The sequence below is a fragment of the Lepisosteus platostomus genome, chromosome 7 (assembly GCF_059453375.1).
Source record: "Lepisosteus platostomus isolate fLepPlt1 chromosome 7, fLepPlt1.hap1, whole genome shotgun sequence".
Lineage (NCBI taxonomy): Eukaryota > Metazoa > Chordata > Actinopteri > Semionotiformes > Lepisosteidae > Lepisosteus > Lepisosteus platostomus.
In genome coordinates, this window is record NC_142617.1 from 8,556,494 (window position 1) to 8,574,664 (window position 18,171).

General features: G+C 37.1%; 2 protein-coding genes across 10 annotated transcripts in view; one reads left to right on the forward strand and one right to left on the reverse strand.

The window, feature by feature from the left end:
- Positions 1–89: 89 nt before the first annotated feature.
- LOC148658075 (ubiquitin carboxyl-terminal hydrolase 35-like) lies at positions 90–12,363 on the forward strand. 7 transcript variants are annotated; one of them, XM_088639061.1, is made up of 12 exons: positions 90–372; positions 2,021–2,719; positions 3,149–3,287; positions 3,710–3,839; positions 4,196–4,297; positions 4,758–4,916; positions 5,551–5,744; positions 8,773–8,866; positions 9,443–9,549; positions 9,798–10,800; positions 11,628–11,737; positions 11,990–12,363. In XM_088639061.1, exons 2-12 carry the CDS (start codon positions 2,029–2,031, stop codon positions 12,147–12,149), a joined length of 2,889 nt encoding a protein of 962 aa, XP_088495187.1. In that variant the 5' UTR covers positions 90–372; positions 2,021–2,028; the 3' UTR covers positions 12,150–12,363. The 7 variants fall into 7 exon arrangements, with proteins under 7 accessions (XP_088495187.1, XP_088495188.1, XP_088495181.1 ...); XM_088639062.1 differs by having other exon boundaries at positions 12,003–12,363; XM_088639055.1 differs by having other exon boundaries at positions 91–372; positions 9,798–10,986.
- A 76-nt stretch (positions 12,364–12,439) lies between these two features.
- gab2 (GRB2-associated binding protein 2) overlaps positions 12,440–18,171 on the reverse strand; it is a 76,360-nt gene continuing 70,628 nt past the window's right edge. For all 3 annotated transcript variants that reach the window (XM_088639063.1, XM_088639065.1, XM_088639064.1), the window contains exons 9-10: positions 17,781–17,903; positions 12,440–17,264 (exon numbers count right to left, since the gene is read on the reverse strand). In XM_088639063.1, coding sequence (XP_088495189.1) covers positions 17,121–17,264; positions 17,781–17,903 — 267 coding nt within the window. In that variant the 3' untranslated portion in view covers positions 12,440–17,120. The remainder of the gene's footprint in view (positions 17,265–17,780; positions 17,904–18,171) is intronic.

Here is an 18,171-nt window from a genome sequence, read left to right on the forward strand (position 1 = left end):
ACCAGACTATGGCCCAAGGCGTTCCTCGTTTCCTATCTCCTATTGGTTGGCCCTGGGTTGTGGGTGGTCTGCTGGGGCAGGAATGTTCCAGGAGGCGTGAGAATACAGTAGTGGTGTCACGGTGTTATTATGTCACTTGCGAAGCGCACCAGAAAGAACGAGGCGGTAGAGGAGAAGTGAGAAAGAGACGGGGAGTGGGGAGGATAGCCTGGAGCAAATCATTCATTGGCATACGCTGAAAAAGTGAGATGTAACGGTAACGCACCTGTGACACTTTATTCCAAGAATGACATTAAATAAGACCATTCTTGAATTGCTTGGATGCAAAGAGGAACATAATGTCTATCATGTTAACGAGCGTGTTGTTTAAAGGTACGGGATTTTTGTGGTTTCATTTATGTGGCTTTTGCTAAAGGAATACAGATATGATTGCATTTATATAATTGATATTTTTTTTCTTTTCAGTCGGCGCTTGTCATATTTCTTGTTCTTGTTTTTTTTAAATAAATTGAACAGCAGTTATGGACTTTAAAATTATATTAAAATGTACAGTCGCCGAAATGACTTTGTCTTTTTTGAGTAACGTCACAGAAATAGTTGCCTCACTCACGGTGCCCAGCTGCATACAGTTGCGCAGTTTGAAATTGCTGGGAAAATCCGATCAAACGCTTGAGTATTGATCGCAGTTCATTTTTAAAAACTTGGTTCGAGGGTTGTGCACGCTTTCACCCGAGAGACAATTTGAGATTTTTTTTTTGTTAAGGGCGATGTTCATACCTGCTTTTATTTTAAATACCGTGTATAAGAATGCATTCGTTCTGCTGCAGGGCGTAACGAGCGCATCTTCCTAAGGAGGGTAAAAGTTAATGAAATAGCACAGCTGTTCATTCTGCCCTCACTATTGCTGTTTATCTAACTGCTTAGAAACGTCGGTTGTATCTGTTAGTATGATGTTTTATTTGTATCTTTGTTGGTGACTGATGCCTGGTCAGCAGACCCTCGCTGCGCTGTAGTTGAATAAAAGTACAAGATTTTTTTGTATTTAGACCTTAGTTAACTCTTTCCTAAAATCCAAACAGGTCATTACTATTACATTGTTTTTTTTATGAGATGTGCTTAAAGTGTAAAAAACCTGACCTCATTCGATTAGGTCGATGTACAAAATACAGTATATGCCCCACTGCTTCTTTATATAGGCTTTAATCCAAAATCTAAACAACACGAAATGTTTATATGCCAGTCAGTCCATTTCTTGTACCTCTATACATTAAGTCACGGCAAAGAAAATCGCTAACCCAGCAATTTATACCAGTTGCTTTGCTAATGTCGAAACTTGTATATTTAAATATAATTGTATAGCCACAGCAGACATGATTTATTTATTTAAATGTATCTCTATGTGTCTCTAAGAGAATGTAAATTTATCTTTAAGAGAAGTCTTTGAATGTATGTCTAAGAGAAATGTATCTCTAAATGTAAATGTTTCTCTAAGAGAAGTCTTTGAATTTCTTGTCTGAATACACAGTTACTACAAATAAGCAGTTACTTCTTTCCAACATTCAAAGTCATTTCTAAATATACAGTATCAGACAGTGTTGCAGGCACCCTGTTTACAGTACTGTATGTTGCACACAATTATAATAGAATGAACACAAGATAGTAAAATCGTCTGCACCACAGATACAAGTTGAATCAATCCTTAATACTGTTTGTTTTGGGCCCTTTAAAATACAGGAGAGGATGTGTCTATGTCAGCTCTATTCTGGGCTTTGTGTTTTCTCAGTTGTATTATCTCAATGTCACAGCTAGCCATTCGGAATCGAGTGAGCTCTCAATGATGCAGCACTTTGAGGTGATGTACCGTGAAAGATACTACGTAAAATTAAGATGCTGATGGTTATTATTATAGTAAAATAAGAATGTATAATGAGGCAGTATTAATATTAACTAGAAATGGGAGATGTGTGGATCCCGCCAAGCGAAAATAAAAACGTAGGATGTTTGTTTTCATTTACTTCAGACTGAGAGATGAACATGGACAAGATCCTGGAAGCAGTGATGATGTCGCCACATTCTAGAGCGGTGAAAGAGGGGATGGTGAGGCGAGTGATAGGCTCTGCCCCTCAGCCGCTTGACAGAGCACAATGTATGGCTATGTTCGATGTGGCCACCAAGCTCTTTTTGCTGGGTGAATCTCAGTTCAAACAAGATGTGGGGAGGGAAGTCTTGGAGGCTTTTGCCCAACATCATCTGCAGGACTTTGAAGAATTCTTCAATGTGAGATTTATCCTAGACCTCCTGCAGGAGGGGTATGCTACGCTGGGCAAGAGAAGCCCTCAGATTTTTGACTACCTCCAAGTGGGGCTGCGCTACATTGTAGAGAGCCCTTCCTCCGAAGAACTCTTTCACCTCCTGCAGATCGAAGTGCTGAGGATTGTGTGTGAGAGACCTGGCCCGGAGCTCTGTGCTAGAATCGCCAAGCTGCTGAACCAGTACCCTCAGTGTGTGCCCAGTGGCAACCTGCAGACTGTCTTCTGCCAGCAGCTCATCCAGACCATCAGGCTGTTCCAGTGTCAGTGCGATGGGGACGATGACATCGTCGCTTTCCTTGAGCATGTGACCAAAACCAGCGGCATGCTGCAGAGCGTCTGGAGAACCAACATGGCCACAATCCTGCCCTCCCTCAAAGAGCTCTTCATTGTCATTTCTTCTCCAGCAGGTGTGAGAACACATAACCAAAAAATGCCTCCATTCATAAAAACACTGCTTGTATCACTCTATACTCCCATTATATAAAAGCTCTTAAGAAAATGATATCTGATAGACAAAGATGATCGGGAGAACTTTAAATCCTACCTGCATTGTACAAAGTAAGACAAAGTAAAGAATGCAAATATGATATCTACAGAAACATTTGTCATATTTCACAATATATTATGGCAGGGTTCTGAAGTAGTCTGGGATTGTCAAGGTGAATATCTAATTCTGATTTGTTTTATTTATACATTTCCTACATAGTATATACAGTATGTGATACACTTGGCTAGAAAATTAGCCTTGATGTGATACGAGCATAAGAAGCAGATTACGTAGCATCTAAGTGAGATGAGATTTATGTTTGCTAGAGTTCCAGTTGTTGTCTCCACAGCAGAAGGGGGCAGTGTTCCATCCAACGCTCTGGCCAGTGTGGTGCAGTACGTGCCTTTGGAACTGATGGAGGGAGTGGTACGAAATCTCACCAATGACAAGAATATTTCTGATGCACAGATGCTGATAGCCATCTGTAGGTAGGTGGAGACAGCAAACAGTGACGTGCTGAGCTTTTTTTCCATAAAAAATTAATCATGCTCAGCAAATGTAAAGGTGCCACTAGCCATGGCTGTGAGGATATGTTGAGTTACTGTAATGTAAATATTATTCATATTTTTAATAATAATATAGGCAAGTGACCCTCATTAACACAAAGCTCGCAGCCTAGGAAACCTAATAACAGAAGGGAAGATCCTGATTTCTTCTATAATAAAATTGTTCTTATCCATTCTCGAACATATACAGTCATTAATGAGTAGGCTTCTGTACAGCTTGTGCAGAAACACTGTTAACATAATAGTGTAAAATTCAGCATAAAATGCAACAGAATGGTGAACTGGGGATAAAATGGAACAGCCAATAATGAAGTTTTCAGTGCCTTTTTCCCTTTTTCTTTTAGAATGATGGACTGGCTGTCATGGCCATTCACGAAAAACATAGACAAATGGATTATTGCCCTAATGAAAGGTGTGGCAGCAGTAAAAAAGTGTGCAATCCTGATTGAAGTGACTCTCACAAAAATTGAGGAGGTCAGTGCATTTCTACAGCATGTAATATTTTAAATGGGCTTAATATTCCAGATGGCAGAGAAATCAGAATCAAAATCATAATTATGTTTTGTTCTCTGGAAAGGTAGAGAAGGCAGAGTCTGGCTCCTTCTCTATAGCACAGCATTGACCTATTTGAATGATGGCTTTTGTACAAAACAAAAAACATATACAACTCATGTAGTGTGTCATTTTAGATATTTATAGTTTATATGACTATAATGTTTTAACTATATTCTGTAGTACAATACAATGCTGTTATTTTTATTGTAATTAGATGTTTTGTAAAGCGGACTGCACTATAAGCACATTCTTTTGTTTTTACAATCCCTTTGCAGGTTTTTTCAAAGTTGTTCTACCCCATTGTGCGAGAGGGGGCGCTGTCCATGTTGTCATATTTGCTGCTCAGTTTTCAACAGTCTCCTGAAGCCTTTCACTTGGTAACTAAAGACCTACAATTGCTAACAGGCTCGAAATGTTGAACCACAGCTTATAGTAGTTTGTAGTGATATAAAAGGAGAAAAAAAAAGCAGTCATTTAGTCCTGTCATTTAACCCATTGGCATTTCAAGGAATCCATTTGAAAAAAAAATAGAAAAAATGTGGATTTCCATTAGAAATCAGTTTATTACAGAGAAATTAACTCATCAGTTATTTTGCACTTTTAAGGTCTCATATAAGAGTAGCACCCCACCCCTAAAAAAAAAACAGAAAATGATGAGAAGAGATCAACCTTAACAGCAGTGATGCAGTGAGAAATTTGATGGTTAGTTTCTAGCTAAAGGCAGTCATCATTCTTCTGCACGGGAGACTTGGTCACGCTTGACTGTAGAGCCACTTTACTGGAAATGGAGAACCACTTGATAATACAATGGTCTGTCTCCTGCTTCTCCTCTTTCAGCTGCTTCCGCAGATTCCCCAGCTCATTTCTGCTCTCTCTGCTGAGGAGTCGGACTCCGCAAGGCATTGCCTTGCGCAGATGGTCGAGCTAACACACTGCCTCCTGTTCAGGTTCTCTGGCTTCCCAGACCTCTACCAACCTGTCTTAGAGCTTATAAAGGTCAGAGAGATGAAAAATCGGCTTTGCTGTCTGGCTGCGGTTTGTCGATCCAGAATTTTTATTCAGTATTTGCACATCTTGCGGGGTCACTTGTGGTGGACTCGTGATGTAAATCTGAAACGAATATGATTCTGTAATCATCAGTCATTCTAGTGCAGTCTATTCCAAGAACAGTGCAATGCATCACTTTCTAGCATAGGGAAATTTCCATTCATCTTATATTAAGTGGTGAACTTACAAAACCTTCTTTGGGTGATTTTAAATTATCCGTTATAGTTTCTCTTTCTCAGGAGGCTATAATTTAACTACAACAATCTGTACAACAAAATCCTATAAAAGGGCCATTTCATCTGCAGTTTTTAGGTTATCAACCACACAGAAACCTTCAATAGCATTTGTAATGATGGACAGTAACAACTGACAAATAATTACTGAATTGCATTAAGGACACTTGCATTCCACAACATTGTATCACTAGTATATTGATCAGGCTAACACTTCAGCGTATTGAACAACATATTACCTGATTGCCTCTTTATCAGTATGCCTTTGAAGTACTGTGTGTTTCAAAACTTTTTTACATTTTCACATTCAACATATCAGTTAGGTTTAATAGATACTTGTCTTGTGTCAGGATCTGCCTGTCCCCAATGAGGAACGGATGAAGCAGCTGCTCAGACAGAGTGCTTGGGCACCTCAGAAGACTGAGCAGGTTTCCTTCTGTCACAGGCTTGCCCCCAAGTCCCAGACAGGGAAAACTGGTCTGGTGAACTTGGGAAACACTTGCTACATGAACAGTGTGATTCAGGCTCTTTTCATGGCCTCTGAGTAAGTAGTATCATTGGTCTCCGTCTGTGCGTTGAAGAAAGGGAGTAACTGTTTCTGTTTTAACAAAGATAAGTGTAATATAATATGATGAAAATGGAGTGAATAATTTTCTTCTTTCCCCGAAGTTGCACTTCTAAGGGATAGAATTTGTTTATACAAGTCAGACTGGTTTTTAATCACTTGCCATGCATGTATGGAGATCCATCACTATTTTGTTTGCCAATACCCAAATAACACAAAACACTTTTTTCTAATAACAAGTCAGCAGATACTAAGCATTATTAAGACACTACTTTTGTACTCATCAATCTTTCTTCCTGGTACTCTGCATGAGCTGAGTTTTATCACAAACAATGCCTTGAAAGCAGACCTATCCATCTAGATATAATTTATTGCATTTGTTTCATTTTAGTACTGCACATTTAAAAACATTTATTTGATAGGATCTTGTTCACATATTTTCCAATTTCTTTGTGGTTTATAGTCTGTTGTGCTTTATAGTCTGTTATTTGCTGTTGGCAACTGCATGGGAGCTCAGATCCAGCAATCACAGCTATTTGTAAAAGACAAAAAGGTTTACAATGAACAATAATGGGGACAGCCATAGATTATCTCCATATGATTATACCAGTATATCCTAGTGAGGAAAGAATGCCCTAGAGACAGAGCCTATTGGGTCTTGTTGTTTACTGTATCTTCACTTTTGCAGGGATATTTTCCTTTGGCAATACTCTACTAAAAAGCAGTATGGCACCAAGGGCGAATGTAGGATCTGGGTGTTATCCATCTGTATCTAGTTGTCATAAGTAAAATGCTTTTGAACCAACACCTTCTTCCAGCAACAGGCAAACAGACGTCAAATGCCTATCACCAGTTGGGGTTGCTAAGCTACTGATTCCTGTTGCCAATAGATAATGATCTACACATTGTGGAGTCTCCTAGATAGGCAGGCAGAATCTTCATATTACTGCTTCTGACGTTTACCATGAGAGCTATATGTTGTATTAATTATACAGCCCCAGGTGGGTTACATGTTACCAATGGATACAGTACGTGCTTTGAATTAATTCTTAGTGTACATTTCAAAGCACCACTATTAAAATATATTTATTTTCTTCATTGCCTCAAAAATATCCTGTAATTAACAGTTGCAATTACAGAATAATAATAAAATGTTAAGTTAAATTCAAACTTAAGCTTAATTTTATATGCATTTTAAAAAGGTAAAATCGGTAGTTTATAAGTTCCATTAATACCAAGACAGAAATCATACTACCGCAGAGACATGGGATTTTATATACTCGTAATGAAGGAAATGTTTTAGTTTGAGAGCATTCAGCATTCAGCTTAATCAGCAAATGTTTAAAAGAATATAGTGTGCCCCAGATGTATTGTTACCCTGATGATTTAAAAAAATATATAGAAACAGAATGACTTACAGATTACATAATTTGTCAATATAAAACAATGTAATTCTTTATCTTATAATCATTACAAAGAGCAAAAGTCATAATTAATTTCAGTACAGAAAATGTGAGGGTCACATTTTTACACACTGTATAACTGTAGTGAGTATTTTGTTAATAGTCCTCCAGCCTGAATTTCATAGACAGAGAGCCTTGAGTAGTGCACTTCTGACCTCTTGGTTCCCTTGAATGAGCGTATTCAGATAACTCAGTTATTGTTTTATTTTGACCCTAAAAATGGTTTCAGTTGTCATTCAGATGTACAGTAGTTTGGCACATTTGAGTCATCACATTTTGTCATTTGCTCTCAGAAGAGTCTTCTTCTTTGCACCTCTGCTGTGAACTATGTAGCAGGCAGTGCTGAGTGGTAGTTTTCAACACTTAGAATCCTGAAGGTGCCAGTTTGTTTTGGAGATCTCCAGCTGACGTACAGTTTTACGGTTGCCTCCTGACGCACTTGTCGGACAGCCAAGATGAGATGTCTCACATCTGCGGTGACAAGATACAATAGCATCCACATCTTGGCAGGGTTGCCACTATACTGCTAGCCTTTCCTCCAGCCATCCAACTCTGTGTCGCGGGGGATGCTGGAGCCCATCTTGACGAGCTGCGGGCTCATTAACGGTGTACGCCCTGGATGGGACGCCAGTTCACACTACAGGGAAACTGGAAACCTTTGGTGGCCTGTATATCATTCTGCAGGCTTCCATTACGCTTCCAAAGTGTATAGTGTTAGCATAGATTTTTATTGGATTTTTACTTATAGAAATACTTGGAGGTACTGTATGAATACGTGTGACCCTTGTGTTGTCTAGAATTGCTTATGACAAATATGACTTTGCTCTCTGCGATGTTGTTTAAATTACACCTTGACATTTTTATCAATATTTAAAAAAAAGACACATTATCCAATTTGTAACTCGTCCTGTTATAAATTGTTTGTTCCTGTTACACTGAGGGTATGAAATACTCTGGAGGACATTATATATATGGTGGACACCAAAAGAAATTTACCACTTTGTTTATGTTAATGTATGTTTTTAGAATAATAAAGTATGGATGTTGGACACTGATAACTTGTTTTACTCATAATTTGGATTTTGGTACAGTCTTCTTATTGGATAAAATCACAGTATATCTGACAATATGGCATCCTTGCAATTGTACTGAATTATTTAAGTAGAAGTTGGATGTGGGATGCTCTTTAGCTGAAAATGACTGATGAGATTCAGTACTTAGAAGCAATTAGTCATGTCATCTTCCAATAATAGACTTGTTTCATTGCTGCGGTTAGTTACTAAAAATAACCTTTTTGCCTTTCCAGATCTAACCACTTGATCAGGAAGTTGTGAATATGAATGAGTAAATTGCTAATATGCTCCATTCCTTCAAATTTACCTTTCTTGTTGACACTGAAATTTTAAATGCCCGTTTACTCCATGTTGTATTGCCAACTTTATATTCTTAAATTTATTATTTTTATTTGTATGCTTCACCTTGATACATTTATAAAGAAATTTCATAAAAGAGGTAATGTATTGTTATTGTGTCTTCTGTATTAGTTTCAGAAGGGGAGTAATGTCTTTAAAAAACTGTGACCTTTTGCCTCTTATGGGAAACCTACAACGGCTCTTTGCTTTTTTGGAACATAGTCAGGTAAGCTTATTACAGATAACTAGTTCTACAAAGACGAGCTAAGTGCTTTGGATTTTAGTACTATAAATGTATGGATTCATTACTGCAATAATGCCTAACCCTGTATAAGGACTTAAAGTGATTAAGTTTAGTATTTCACACACTTGACATAATATACATTGAGTACATTATTCATTAAACCTAACAAACAAGAAGACTTAGTTATCTAAGTGGTTGGATGTCACTTTGATTCTGGGCTTAAATATAGATATATTCTTTGTATTTTTACCTTACATCCAATTGATCTGTTTGTGGTAGAGTATGTGGCTCATTAGTGTAAATACTGTATATACTGTATAGGTCTTGTGCATTTTGCCTTCTGTACTTGTTTGGTCTGCTGGCGATTTAATCAGTACATAATTTTTGGACTGCAATTCCTAGACTGCAACACTTTATTGACGAATAGTGGAAAAAATGTAATTGTAAGAGATTTTAGCTTTGTTGTGTGAGAGACCTTAAAAGCAACATTGAAAACAGATTGTCTGGTGTTCTGGAAGATAAATCAGGGCATGTGTTTTTTTTCCTTTTTTATTTAAGCGTCCAGCAATTTCCCCAGATAGCTTTCTGGTAGCATCTATCCCAGCATGGTTTACTCCAGGAACTCAGCAGGACTGTTCAGAATACCTCAAATACCTGCTTGACAGGTGAGCTGCTGTTAGTATTTGTTCTTAACAGCCTGTGAATATGTAGATATAAATGTGTTTATCTATTCATATAAAGTAATAATGACCCCATTTATAAGTCAATATTTCATTCATTTTCAGCAGTGCACAGTGACTTTGTGGTTCTTATTTTTTTCTTTGTAATGGGATAGGATGGTAAAAATTTTGCTTATAAAGTAAAAGAAGGCAAAGCAAAGTAACTTTACACCCTTATCTGTTTTTAACTGCAGACTTCATGAAGAAGAGAAGAGGAGCCACCAGAAGACAAGAGGTTCACTTGCTGGGAGTGAGGAAAATGGAACCCTGATCAAGAAGATGTTTGGTGGAAAGATGGTGACTAGAATCCGTTGCCTTCGGTGTCAGAATATCTCCCGGAGAGAGGAGGCACTTACTGACCTGTCCTTGGCCCTGCCTCCACCCGATCACAGCCCCGAGAGGAGTTTTATCATCAGCCCATCTCCTCCTGTGGTAGAAGTGATTGGACCGTCAAGCCTGTCTCCTTCCAAGACCCAAAGCCAAACACTTCCATCCCCTAAAAGAAACAAAAAGCTGGAGAAGCCTGAAGAACATGGCGTAAGAGTTGTTCCTGTGGAAACCATCTGTGACATTGACAAAGCTGTTCCTCTGGATTCAAATGAAGAAGTTGATAGCAAGTCCTTTTCACCTGGTACTTCCGGGGAACCCATCAGTGGTTCTGAAGCTTCACTTTCTGTTCCAGACCTCATAAATTTCTTTTTATCCCCTGAGATGCTGACAGGGGAGAACAAATACCACTGCCAGAGGTGCTCCTCCTTGCAGAATGCTGAGAAGGTAGTTGAGGTGACTGAAGGGCCTCACTACCTAATCTTGACCCTACTGAGGTTTTCCTTTGATGTAGTGACCATGAGGAGAAAGAAGATCCTTGACAACGTGTCGATCCCTTTAGTTTTAAAAATACCCATCCGGGTTACCTCTAAAGACCCAGCGTCAGCTGAAGCTGGAAAACTGTATCCGGAGTCCAGCACGGAAGGTAGTGCATATGTCTCCATGACCTATGACCTGGGAAGCGTGGTAGTGCATTCTGGACTTTCATCAGAGAGTGGACACTATTACTGCTATGCAAGGGAATGTGACTATGGGAATTTGGAGAAACAATCAAACACTGGGGCACACATTTCAAGTCAACAGCCCACTGCCGAAAACCAGTGGTTCTTATTTAATGACACGCGGGTCTCCTTTTCCTCGTTTGAATCAGTAAGCAACGTGACCACTTATTTTCCCAAAGACACAGCCTATGTCATGTTCTACCGGTTAAGGCCATCTCAGCATGTGGAGGCAGACAGAGAATGCATTTCAGCTGCTGATAATTTGCATGTAGGAGAGTCACTTCACAAAGAACTGAGTGAGGCAATTACAAAAGATAATACACTGCATTTACAGGTAAGATGGTGTCCTTTGACCTCTTTCCAGTCAATCTAGTTTATAGAGCTTGTGAGCTGAATAAGGTAACTACACTTTATGTATGTGATTTCAGACTTGTTTAGTTTCTGTATTAAAATCAGGTCAGGGTACTATAACTTGATTCGTGAAGGGCTGGTGTGCCTGCAGGTTTCTAAGATCTGTTTAAAGCACCGTCACCTGAAAAGCTAAGAAAAGCTTTAGGTTATTAAAAGACAAGTTGGAATGAAACCTTGGAGATATACCAGCATATAAGGCATAGAGTTAAAGTACCCACAATTAGAAAAATCGAGATTGTTATCCTATCTGCTATACTGGAACCTTGTAGGAAAGGTGAACATAAACTAACCTTGCTCCAGGTCAGTTGGACACAGCCAACACACTGCCTGTTGTAGGCTGTATAAACTCAGGACCTTTCATAGATTGTAAGATATTTCCCATTAAAAAAAATCTCAAAAACTTAAAAGACTAATATTTCTTTCCTTACGATTTAAACAGCAGTATAATGCATGAAAAAAAACCTCATTAACAAGAATGTGGTACAGTATATGTTTCACCTTCAGATGTTTGCAGACCAGATGGTATTTAAAATGCTTCAGTATAACAAGCTGTATTTTATACAGGAACAGGAGAGAGAAGTAAGACACAGAGCTGCATTGTCCCCCTCATCAGCAGAGGCACCTGTGTGGTTAAAGAGACCCAGAAGCCGTGATGAGAAAATAGGACACACAAAGTAAATATTGCTCTTGAGTTTTGTCTAAGTCAGTGCTGTAATCTTAATGTATTTTAACCAGTATACCCATTAATTCACCTGAAGCATTTATTGATGTTCCACATATCACATACTTTGTCAATATGACATGAGCAATGACAGAAGGAACATGGAAAAGCCTTGTTTGATATTTTATTTCTCATTTAGCTCCATTACTGTTCTCTGCAATTCAAAAATGATGTGTTATGTGAAAATCATAATCATTACCTGCAGCTTGCTTCCACAGAAGACGCAGCTGGGAGGAGGAGCCTGGAAATTCAGTTCCAGTGGTGCACTCCTGAAGGCGGGAAGCCTCACCATGTGTCAGAGAACCGTTCCTCTCTACTTTGGAGAATCAGAGGACTTAGCCAAGAAAAATACTGCAAAGTGCTAAGAGTGCCTTTATCGGTATATTGGTATGTTGGTTTGGTTGTTGCAAACATTGTGCCTAGCTTATTACTGCTCTTAAATGTATATTAACTATTGTTAAAATATTTATAAGAGAACACATACCTGCTAGCTACATGGCTTAAAATACTGTTATTTATTACATAAAAAGTGGTTTCCTGTATATTGAAGAAATGTGAAAATAAAACATGCTATTTTGACTTGGTGTTTACTTTTTAAAATTTGTCAATCAAAGCATCATTTACATATGTGTAAACAGTGAAGAAACTCAAAACATAGCAGTTGACTTAGTCATTTATTTATGGTTCTTTTGTTTTCATTTGTTGAATGATACAGGAATAACAATTAAGCAATATGTATCCCAAGTGTACCTTATTTTACTATTACCATGGTATTATTGTGGCATATTGCTTCACAAAAACCAAGACAGAGCATAAATTAGTTAGTAGAGCATTTTTTTTCCAATTTTTATAAATGCAAAACACAATAAATTAATAAATTACTTCACTAACTATCCACAACTGGATAAAAATGTTTTACAGTAGTATGATAAAAATGTACATCACTCAAATAACAATTTAGTAATGGGTTTAGGAACACAGCCTGTCTGAGCAGATTTCCCAGTTTAGACTGTCTGGCCTCACCAATTAAACATGGAACTTTACAGTGCTACATTTCTTAGTCCATTTGCACACACATACCTTTCATTTAACCTAGAACTATTCTTTTTAACACATTAAGCTATGTTTAAAAGTCACATCACTTCACCTTTATATAAAGCCATAAAACAAACCAATTCAAACATTTTTTTCATTATTAAATAACCCACCTCATCCAATAGAGATTTCAGCAGTTTGTGAAATAATTTGATTCCTGTTAAGTAAACCCTGGACCATGATTGCTTACTAAATTTTAAGGTGATACATAATTGTTGTATAGTTTTGTGTATTTGAGTATCAATAGATGCTACTGATTTTGAATATTCTATGGTATGCAACAAAATTAAATGACTAATTTGTTCCATACTTAAGATAATCATTTTTCTATTGCAGTCAACCATACACTACCTGAGTTAAACTTACTGGCTTATCACATCTTAAGTAACCAAGTCATGCCGCATTTCATGCATTAGCCAGGATATGTACGCTTTCATAGAAGTCTAGTTTTGAAAAAAATCTCATTTCCAATTCTTACCAAACCACTTTAGAATTGCAAAGAATCAACACTGAACCACAGAACAAGTGTGTCAAAGCCAGTGTAGTAGTGCCATTCAAAAGAAGACTGAAGGAAGTGTAGACTTTTTAAAAGAAATTGTATACTGTATGTATTGGTTTTCTCCATGAAAAAATGGCATTTTGTCTTCCTAATGCACATTTAGGTTGGCATTTAAATAAATAAAGATTCCTACTGAAAATATCCATTGTGCACTAAGCCTTTAGACATTTAGTACACTGGATGAGTTGGATTATTAAAGCTAGTTTAAGACCAAAAGAAAGGTTGACGTGCATAACGTACACTTAGCATAAAATCACCATTTCATTCCTTTTTACAGCTGAGACACCTTCTTTTCCTTTAGTACACATAAAAAGTGGCTTTACCTTGGCTTCTTTAAAGAAACAGCTAGGTGAGATCCTTGGATCAATTAACTACTAACAAAAGGCTTAAATGGACCAGATGGCTTCCTCTTGTTTGTAACCTTATTTTCTTTTACCACTCCTACAAAAACAGACTTTAAAATATAAAACAAAAAACAAAGTCAAAACTGAAGCTTTTAAAACAAACATACTAATGTAAGCAAAATGGAATGTACAGTATAGCCTTAATGCTTTCTTTTCACATTTAAAAAATTTAAAATGATGTATTAGTGGTTCCAGCCCACTTAGAAATACTGGACCTGATTCAGACAAATATCAATGCTGCAACGAAACCCCAAATAAACCACAACTGAAAACTATTATTGCTACAATAAGTTTTCCTGAATAAATAAGCAGTGTCTGAGTTTCCAATTAAAACAGGTACTGTAAATAGTTCTAAATGGTGTGTACACTGAGTGAGAGTGCATTTCTCATCCTCTAAAGCACAAAATATATAATTACTCAGTTGTTTTCATCACGGTATTCTGGCTTCACACTAAATGTACAAGTTCTAACATACCCAGCCACATTGTCAAAGATAATAACCTAGCTTCTTTCAAGAACTGGTGGAATTAAATACTTGGATCAATTTGCTACTAAAAGCCAAGCAAGGTACTGCAGGTAGGAAAAATTGCTTTCTCTTATTTGTAAACGTTCTTATGTTCAGGAACATTTGGATGAAAGGGAGATTTGGATGGATCTAGACCATATCCTCCGAAAACTGCTGACAACTAAAATTAGATGGACCAAATCAGTTATCACAGTGGTGAAGATAATATTTCTAATCAACTGCTGTCTTACTTTCTCTTACCTACAGTCTGAATACTAGAAACTAACTGCTTGTTTTTTATTGATGTAATGCATTTTTGTGTTTTTTTTTTACATAAAAATAGGCAAATGGGACATAAATAGTATTATCATTATTCCCACAACTTTTGAAATTCGTTTTTTCAAAAATGCATTGTAACATAGGATAGATACACGTTTTGGAAAGAAAAGGCTTAGCTGACAGAGTTACCATTCTTTAGCACTTTTAGTTTAAAATGTATTATTTTGTCATCATGCTGGTTCAAACTGACAGTCCTTGTGCATAGAAAAACAGTGGCAGTTTGAATACACTTCACATAGTCTAATAATAGCTCTTATTTCAGTAAACTTACACTGCATTCAGCAAATAGGAATATTTTCTCTTTGGACATCAAACATTTATATTCATTTATAGCTGCAAAACCAATATAAATGGCTTCTCAAGAGACTGGTTGACTTACATTTTCACCATATTTGACTGCATTGTGCAGAATAATTTTGTACAATGTCACCCGCTTCTTTTTGCAGCAGATGGCAATAATGTCACTTATGATCATTAAGAATTTCTAATTAAATTACAAGGGAGAAAAATTCATTTAGCAATTTTCAACGGAATTTACCCCAACTTCTTAAACACTTATTATAGGTTTAGATTTAAAGATACCGTTTAAAGCTTTATTAACCAAATTGCAATTTGAGTTGTATTAGAATTTTTTTTATCACATTTTTGGGAAAATAGCTAAGTGATCAATGAACTTTGTAATCAACAAGATGGTCTGGGAGGACTATGTCTCTGAAATATGGCCCCAAAGCAAAGAAAATATATACCTTATCTCAGAGCCATTATCAGAAAATTGTAATTATTGATATTCTAAATCCCTCACATATTACCTTATAGGTAAGATGCTCACACTTCATATAACACGATTTTATTAGTACTAACATATATTTAAAATGATTCTACTTTGGTTAATTGATCAAATTACATTTCTAAAAAGTACAAAATCAGAGACTTGTTTTGAACATACTGCTGTGCGTGTACATATATAATCACACATACATACTGTACATTCAGAAGCATATGTATCGGTCCTCATGGGAATTTAAAAAAGTGCAAAACAAAACAGTTTTGTAAACAGAGAAACATTTTAAAGAATTATCTAAAAACGCATTTTAAATGTACCAAAATCATAATTTTCTTTGCAATATACATTCCCCTAAAATTGAAATTTCACAATTTGGGGGGATTTTCTTTACGATATACAATCTCTGAATACATTAAATTAACATTAGTATGTGCCTTATTTTAAAATAATTTAATGATTGATAAAGAGTGATATATGGTGTGCCAGTTCTATGAATGAATTCGTTTTTTTTCCTCGAAAACTAAAAGCAATGCCTGTTCTCAGGTTTTGTGACACATTAATAATGGTGCAAATGCAAGTCAGACTCTCCTTTTGAAAAGCACTTGGTAGCTTCATGTGTGGTGCAAACAAGTTGGTTACTGCTCCATCTCCATAAAATGTACTTTCTTTTGGAAAGATTACCTTTCGATATCAACAAAACAACAAAAATGTTATTTCAACGAATGGGTTTATTCTGCTACAAACTGATTATTTTTTAACGAAACATGACTTATAGTCAGCTTATGGAGGTTTTCTTCTGAAAGCAGAAGACAGCTCTGGTCTTTAGAAAAAGTTTAGAAAGTAAGTCTGTGTTCATTTACAGGAACTTTTACTTATTCACTTTTCAGATTAGTATGTTCCACACATGCATAATGTGTTCGGCTTGTCTTTAAAAAAATGGCTTACTTATTAATGTTCTTAAAATTCTATGGTTTTCATTCATAATTGAATACCGAAGCCCCTGACTTCCTTTTTCTAAAAGAAAGACTACATTAACTTGAAAAAATTCTGCCTTGATATCTGTGGCCTGAGTATGCCATATACTGTACACATTGCCTTTTGTTTAAAAAATGGACCTGCTGTTTTTTCTAAATATCATATCAGAAGTCATCAGAATTTAGAATTCAGTTCATTCAAGCTTTGTTTACATTTGTATACATGCAAACTAACTTTGGAAACTGTTAGCTGACATTTGCACTGTATTTTTAATCTATTGCATTATCTATTAGAAACCAAACTAAAGAGAGCATAGTGCATATACAGTAGTGTACAGAACAGTTTTTAAAAGGCAATGTGTTCTGTTGCAAAGGATCACCTTTTAAGTACCCGAAAGCAGCATCCAGGCTGTAGTCTTGCATTGTTTTATCTGAACACAGTGAGAGAAGATGTTGCATTAGTGACTCATGAGAAATAGCACTTGTCAAAGCTTCTGTTAAGTATCTTTTACAAAAGTGAGCAACAGCCAGCAGTCATTATATTATTTTTCTTTACGTACCAGGTACAGTATAAATTAGTCATGGCAACATGGATGTTTATTTGAAGTGAGAACATTGTGACATTGTGTCATATTCCAGCAACAGCTGTATCTTTCACTTTAGTTGTAGTTTACTGTCAAGACTTGACCCCCTTGGCCGGCTCTGTTGACTGGCGGACATCTGTCCATTCCTGCATGGTATTCTGGAGCGCTTGTGTCTTTTCCTTATCGACCTGCACGTAATCCACCTTTTCGTCAGAGGTGACGGAGGACGTGGAAGGCTGTTGTTGGGAGGGGGGAGGGACAGAATGACAAAAGCTGAAGGAATTGACCCATTCATGTATAAGAATGAGGGAATAACAAATGCTTGAATTTGCATGTCAAATAAAAAACAAAAACATGTTCATAACCCATTCTAATCATCGTGTGAAGAGGTGTAGGTTAAGGGTGACAGGATTTCTATGATGTTCCAATGTTCCTGCATGAGAGTTACCTGCTATAAGTTTATCGTCATTTTTGTTTTCCCCTTTCTGATGCAGCTTCGCCTAGGACACACCACTGACACTTAAATCTCACCCAGTTACAGTGAAGGAGAAATTATATCTAATGTTGTCCCTCAATGCCTCATTACTCTTTGATTTTGAAATGAAATTCAGATACAGCTCTATTCCACCAAAGATTTGAATTCTTCAGCCATGCAAATGTTTAACTGATACAAAAAATAGATGTTTTTGATATTTCCTTGTCATTATGCTGGGCTTCCATGCTTCACAGTATCCCATCAAAACACTCTGTACCTTTCTGTGTGGACTGGGGGAACTCGGTTGGAAGTCCAAGGCAAGGTAGTCAACGTTTCCACTTTTCCTAGGTGCAGGGCTGCTCGTGCCACTCACTGCTGGAGAGGTCGACACTGGGTTTTGCTGTTGAGCAAATGAAAGCTTTGGTTAGCAACACATGGCACTGATGGGAGGTCACAGAGCCGTCAGTGCCCATGCTAATGGAAGCTTTGGCTGCCATGAGTTTAAGTAGCTCCTGAGATCAATTATAAAAAGATTACAGAGTGTAATACACATAAGAAGATACCCTTTTCTTTGTTGAAAAGTACTGTATGTCTACATCTAGCACTTCTGCCTAATCTTTGGGGCTGGATTTTTTTCTGAATCAGCAATGTGATAAACGGGCAGCATG